We start from the raw sequence: 6,943 nt of genomic DNA, 5'->3' as shown, positions 1-6,943 counted from the left end.
CAGCTAGTCGTTGGTCTGTGGTGATGGCGCGAACACCGGCGAGACATGTTTCTACCCCTCTGGCCATCTTGTGAGGATTCTGTACCTGATGTCAACCTGCTGCAAGTTCATCACGAAATAACAAAGACGTCTGCAAATATCACAACCAGAAGAGCCACATTTCAGAATAAAAGCACAGCAAGTATATTCAGATACACTGCACAGATACATAAATTTATACTCATATATCAAACTTTACACTTCAAGGAAGCAGAACTACAGAGAGACCAGTTTTAGCCATTTCAGCTGTTTTATCAGTTTTCAGTGTTTCTTGTGTTGCCTTTTGAGATGTTTTAGTTGTTCTTGTCATTTGAACTGTTTTATTTCTGTTGTTTTTAACAATTTTGGCTATTCATGCAATTTTTGCAATTTAAGTCTTTCAGCTTTGTTAACAATTTTGGATGATTTAAACAGTTTTAGCCATTTTGGATATTTTCATCATTGCTTTAGCTCATTTTAGCGGTTTTTGTCCTTCGGTTATTTTACTTGCTTCACTTGTTTCCTCCCTTCTTGGCTGTTTTAGCCTTTGGGCTCTTTTGAGTCACGTGGTATATTTTATCACTTGAACAAACGTTTTTTTTTCTTTTTCTCTTTTTTGGTGTTTTTCTCCACACATCCAGGCAAACCAGTATGTTGATCCATGTTGAATGAAACCCTCTTCCTTCATTAGGACGGGTCCTCCGTTCATTTATGGTAGACATGTAAACATGCATCACCTGCAGTGAAACACTGGGTGGATGACATGCTGAATCTTTTAGTACTGAACCATCTTTTGATTCAAGCGTCACATCTGTTGCCTTAAACAGATGATTAAAGGCCCTTTTGAAAGAGTGCACTGAAAATGAGATCAAAATATTTGCTTACCGGTACATGTAAAAAAAGAACTGACCAGCACTACATTTCACATCAATACCTAAAAACAATAATTTTGAACATTTCTGATGGATAACATTGAAATGTGTATTTGCCGTGCAGACAGGTAAAATCTACAGCAGTTGTATGACAAGAAGACGACTGCTGGAAATATAAGACGTCCTCATCTCCTCGTTCCGTTTTGAGATGCGAATAGACTTTCACAGGCTGGACTCTCGACTGTTTCTTTACATTTTTATTTGAAAATAGGATTCATAAACACATATCAAAACTGTTCTTTTTAAATCCGCGGTACTTCAAAGTGCTGTAGGCAGAGTTTGTCCGAGGATAAAAGGCTTATTGTGTGCTCGTCCAGGGTACACCAGGTTTCTTATTACCACGTCTGGCCTGTCTTAAATAAGATATAGGATACTGCTGCTGTTCTGGAGACGTGGCTTTAACCAGTTCCTGTCCAGAGACGCCTCCACCAACATGAATCTCATGATTTGTAAGCTTAAAATGGCAAATTGTGATGATTGAAACGTTTCTAGTGAGCAAATAAAATAGAAATAAATAAAACCTTCTCTTAAGTCTTCACATTTTAAGCATGATATTCTGTGTTTTCTATTTAAAAAGGCAGATGTTTAAAAAGTCCCAACAACCAAAAGCCACATATCACATTTCAAAAGGTACAGTACTTTAACATTCTGGACCGCACTCATTAAAAGTAAAGCTTCCTCATCTACACCCCCGGGTCGCCTTTCTCCCCGGCCAACAGTTTCTCCCTGGCGGAGTCTTGGGGGACTTTTGTGGGAGTCCTTTGCATTTCGAGACTTTTGACCCAGGTATAGGCCGACGAGCCGCAGAGAACCATCATGTTGCTGGTCCACCACAGCACGCTCTTGCTGGACGAGTTGTACACCACGGCGATGACGGTCTGCGCGCAGGCCTTGGCGGTCCCGGACACGTTGTGCGTGAGCGGGCTGGTGAACTTGATCTGGAGGCCCGTGACGTAGCCGATGGCGAAGCCGAACACCCCGCCCACCGTCATCATGCTCCAGAAGCGGAGGTCGGTGAGGCGGCTGAAGCTGACCACGCGGCCCAGCTCCCCGAACAGCAGGACGAGCGGGACGAACAGCACGCACGCGTTGATGTTGTTGTAGTAGGACAGCTTCCAGATGTTTCCGTCCACCGCGGGCATCACCTTCTTGGTGTAGATGGCATTGAGAGAGACGCAGGCGCTGGCAAGCACCCCAAAGAAGACCCCAGACCAGGAGAGGGTCCCCGTCAAACCCTCCTGGTCGATACCAAGCCAGAATCCACCTGAGAGACGAAGACACATGAAGGACGATGACCAAGATCTATCTGCATTTCAAATGAGCAGCTCAGGTTCTTTTAGGCTTTTAGTAAACCACAACTCTGTTTATAGTTCAAAGATGATTATTTTATTCCTCTATAATTGTCTTTAATTCTATGGCAATCCGATTCCTGCTTGGAGCATCTGGAACATAAATAACTTATCCACAGAGGTCAATAAAGAATGGATGACTCCTGTGGATAGAGAGGCTGCATTAATATTCCAATAAACTAAGATTAATTACACTAAAAAGTACTGTCTAGCCAGTTTGTTAGAGTACATAATGGCAACTTGCACCTAGAATTGGATAGATTTGTTATTATAAGCACACCTCCAGGTGGGCTTATAGTTTTAAATACAGTTAACTTATATACAAACATTCACAAAAGGACTGCATACACTACTTGAGTTAAAGCGACACTAAGGAACTTTTCAACCTTAAAAAAACATTTGAATATCTTTTGTGATGATACATCGACTTACAACCAGTTGAATGAGCCCTCTGTCACGGGCTGAGGGCGTCAGTATTGCTTTCACTTGGACTGAGCAGCTGTGAGGAGGGTGGTAGGAACCCTGCACACTAAAAAACTCCAAATGTGCGGACTGCTTTACGGCATGCGTCACATCATGATAGAACATTGTTCAGCCACCATTAGATTCATTACCTTGTCGCTATCCATCCTTCACACAGCCACTGGAAACAAATGAAGGCGAGTTCAGTCCGACAGCACGCCACCGGGAGCAGCATTTTATGACGCTACGCGCTAGTCCTCATGGGAACTGTAGTATTCCTTCAGGCAAAACACTACCGCTTTTGTCCACTGGCGCCGCCAAAATCAACAAAAACTGAAAGTTCCTTAGTGTTGCTTTAAATGAACCAACACAATCCCAAAACTGATTTTTTTTTTAAATATGGGAAACCCAGAATGGAACTTCTATATTTTTTTTACACAGTTCAAAAGTTTAAATTGTCAAAGGATCATTTTTTGGCTCTATCACTTAATGCTGGGTTGAGTTGATGAAACCTCTTGGATCACGAGAAGAACGACACCCGAGACATACAAGTTAATCTGATCTGGTTACTTTGATTTGATATTCAGTGCTGCTTCAGGTCTATTTGAGCTTGAATGCAATCTAATCCATCGCAGGCTTACAATTAGTGTTCCTCTTATTTTGCTCGGGATGGAGGGATTTCTGTGTTTTAATAGGTAGATTTTTATGGTATGTACCCTTTGATTGACAGTGTCCAGAATTATTTTGTTTGACAGACTGAAATATTTTTGGAACATTGCGGTATTTGTGTATTGTGTGTCACATTTTGTTGCACTGTCAGAGGAGCAGCCCCCCCACTGTAGCACACTGTGTAATGCTAATAAAGGCTTCTAAAGTAGAACTTCTATCATGATGCACATTTGCAGATGATTCTGGACCTCTATTTGTGAATATGAATAAAAAAGATTTAATTCTATGTAGATGCATGATAATAAAGGCGAGTTATCTTGACTGAGATTCAGGTTGTAGAGAGTTATCTCACCCAGTATGATCCCGCAGCAGAACAGGGCTCTCACAGACGTGGTCTTCTTCAGGATGAAGTAGGAAAACAAAACGTTGAAGACGGTGCTGAGGGAGCGTCCGATGGTGTAGAAAGCCACGCCGACGTGCTTCAGACACAGGTTATTGAAGGTGATCATGCAGATGAAGACCACGGACAGCGGCAGCACCTCCCGGGACGTCTTCACGCTGAACCCCACCGGGGGGAAGTCGATGAGTCCCGGGCACGTCTTGGACAGCAGCTGCATGAGCGCGCACAGCACGGAGCTGACCGCGCACTGGAAGAAGGTGATGAACAGCGGGGCGTCCAGCTCCTTGTTGTCCAGCAGGGAGTTGTTGAGGAACACCATGGTGATGGAGACGAACCAGTACAGAGCGACGACACCCGCGATCCTCGCGGCTCTCAGCAGGAAGGTCTCTTCGTGGTCCCGACCCGGCGTGTCCGATCCGGTCAGAGCCATTTTCAAAATGTTGGACCGCTTTATTTGGGTCCGGTTCATGGCTGCAAAGCGGGACGAACAGCCGGTGTGAATTGTGAAGCATTAAAGAAGAAATAATTGAAGCAACACACGTCAGGTTGAATGTATGCAAGAGTAACTTGAACTTCCGTATTTTGCCGGAAATGACAAAATCGTAGTTCCGGTTTGGATTTTCAGCATATAAGCGTGATAAAATTTGAGCATAATAACCTTCAAATGTAAAGTTAAACGTTTTTCTACAGAATGCATGGTGTATGTATTTATATTTTCACAAAATCAAATAATTACAATTTTAATAAAACCTACTGGTGTAAAATGCATTGAAATATCATAAAAAAACATCCTGTGTTAAGCATGATTTTGCCAACCCAGTCTCACAGCAGCTATCTTTCAGCCAGCACCACTGACATTTCAGCTGTGTTGTGTCTACAGCTCTGGAAAAAACCCGTATACTCTCTGACAATGACTGATGCAACTAAAACTGTAATTCATATCAACATTTATGTGAACAATGCTGTATCTAGAGAGCAGTCTGCAATTAAATCAATGAAGTGTGGGATCATCTGTTTGCACTGGTGCTTGTGGAACAACAGGTTGTCACACAAACCACTCCTTGTATAGTCAGAGAGAACAAAACAATTTACACTGTACTCGAAGCAATCGTCTGTACATTAGACACTCCTGGGTCATCATTCAGGGAAAACTGGTTTGCCATTTAGAAGGCAACACCACTTCTTGATTCCACACTGACAGTAATCAAGCTCTATAAGCCAATAAACAAAGACAGGCGACTCCTTAACATCTGAATGTAATAGCAACAGAGCTCTTTTTGTGCAAATTTTCATAAACTTTACATTAATTTTGCCTATTAACAAACATTATATTAAAACAAAGCTTAATTTCACCTTTTTAGGTCACGTGAGTGAATTACACAAACAATAATTAGCTCAATTTAATTAATACAATAATGCAACATTTTTACTTTATATTTTAGAAATTTAGAAATATCAGACTAAACATATACATTTAAACAATATCCTCATTCTTTGAGAACAAGCTGTACTTAAAGAATGAGATTTTGAACAGCTTTTGTTTTGGTAAATACTTAAGACGCCCTTCTCTTTATTCCTGCTGAATCCTGCAGGGAAAGTAGTGACTGTTTTATATGAGCTGTGTTTAAAAGCAGGGAGACAATAAACCCAGTCCAACACATCCGTACAACTACAAAGAAATTATGGTTTCTGTGTTGCATTTACAACACTTTAAACATGTAATCCACTGACATAACACAAGATTGATTAGAAAATATTGAACATCGTAAAAACTTAACACTCAGTGTTTATTTTCTTTCTTCTTAGTCTCGAAAGGTTTTGATTGAAAGAGAAGTACTTACGTTTGTCACGGAGCCGTAAGTGCAAACCAGTTCCACAGCATCACTACTTCCTTAAAGTGCGACCTTTATCATTTAAAGTGACAGTGTCCTCAATAGACTCATTCATATCTTCGACAGTGACTTGTCAGTATTATTTTTTTTTTCTTCTTCTTCTTCACAGTAATGATCAGAATAAGAATAAGAATAAGAATAAGAATAAGAAAAATTACAGTGAATTTTACATCACTCCTACTTCTTTGCAACCTGTTTATTTAAAATGACCATGCCAATAATGAAAGTCTGTTCACCTTTGTGAATGAATTGTCAACAACAACAATAATCCTACAACTGCAACCACCAATATTTTCATGAGATAAAGCCAAAGATGAGGAGTCAGTGTTAACACGCTGGACATGGAGGCTGTATTTGAGGGTATCAAAGGATGCAGACAATCAGCTGACTGAGAGCAAAACTAATGCTCACACAGAACTCCAAGCTTTTCTGACATTGTTTCAATTGCTTATTATTTAGACAATAGCCACCAGAATAATCTATGTTGGTTTTCATATCAGAGGTCATGACTCGTAATCTTTTGTTTTTTTAAATGTATGACTTATTTATAAATTTTGAACAAAAAAGCAAGCAAGTGGATAACAGCAGTAGGTGTCAAAGGCTTGCACGGAAAAATATGAATCCACAGATATTAGCAAATACATCTTAAATGTGGCTAGTATCAACAAAAAAAAAAAACAGACAAAAAAAAGAAACAATCTACACTGAGAGCAGTAATAAGTGCTACTACTTTTGTTCTAATAAAAGATACAAGTGCTTTCTGAGATGAGTGCACAGGGCATGGATAGACAACCATAATCTCGGGTCATGGGCTTAGTTCCAGTGTCAGTGACATGGCATGGTGCTGAAAGGGTAACCAGACTTCTCAAAAATTTTCATCAGAACCTCTGAGAGAATACTTAATTTTTTCCAAATTCATAAATGAAAGCGCATCTCTTATCCAGTGAGAGGTGGGTGAGGATCTTTCCAGCGCACAAGAATGGCTCTTCTAGCCAGTAATGTGAGATAAGCAATAAGTTCGACAAAACGATGATGGCAAAGAATGCAGGGCAGGTAGAATCCCAAATAGAGCAGTCAGGGGAGATTTTGGAACGCTGGCAGATGAAATAGCTGAAAGTGAATCAAAAACTGCATCCCAAAACGTAGACCCAGTACAGGGCAGGTTGGGAACATGTGGGTGAAGTTGGCTGGACCTGAATTACATTCAGGACAGTTGGGATC

The 6,943-nt window shown here is 40.7% G+C and overlaps 1 protein-coding gene across 2 annotated transcripts; it reads right to left on the bottom strand.

Annotated features, from left to right (window-relative positions):
• Positions 1–1,123: 1,123 nt before the first annotated feature.
• On the bottom strand, positions 1,124–5,721 carry slc35c1 (solute carrier family 35 member C1). 2 transcript variants are annotated; one of them, XM_030097377.1, is made up of 3 exons: positions 5,672–5,721; positions 3,783–4,301; positions 1,124–2,214 (listed from the first exon to the last, which is right to left on the bottom strand). In XM_030097377.1, exons 2-3 carry the CDS (start codon positions 4,297–4,299, stop codon positions 1,634–1,636), a joined length of 1,098 nt encoding a protein of 365 aa, XP_029953237.1. In that variant the 5' UTR covers positions 4,300–4,301; positions 5,672–5,721; the 3' UTR covers positions 1,124–1,633. The 2 variants fall into 2 exon arrangements, with proteins under 2 accessions (XP_029953237.1, XP_029953228.1); XM_030097368.1 differs by lacking the exon at positions 5,672–5,721 and having other exon boundaries at positions 3,783–5,116.
• Positions 5,722–6,943: the final 1,222 nt, after the last annotated feature.

The sequence above is a fragment of the Salarias fasciatus genome, chromosome 1, assembly GCF_902148845.1.
Source record: "Salarias fasciatus chromosome 1, fSalaFa1.1, whole genome shotgun sequence".
Classification (NCBI taxonomy): domain Eukaryota; kingdom Metazoa; phylum Chordata; class Actinopteri; order Blenniiformes; family Blenniidae; genus Salarias; species Salarias fasciatus.
The sequence above is the reverse complement of the archived record's forward strand: the minus strand, read 5'-3'. Positions and strand labels throughout refer to the sequence as shown.

Bases quoted from the DNA above. Each gene is read 5' to 3' on its own strand.
- slc35c1 (XM_030097377.1), bottom strand. From the start codon at position 4,299: ATGAACCGGACCCAAATAAAGCGGTCCAACATTTTGAAAATGGCTCTG. The intron at 2,215-3,782 runs GTGAGATAACTC...TTCGTCTCTCAG, and splicing joins CTGCTGCGGGATCATACTGG to GTGGATTCTGGCTTGGTATC.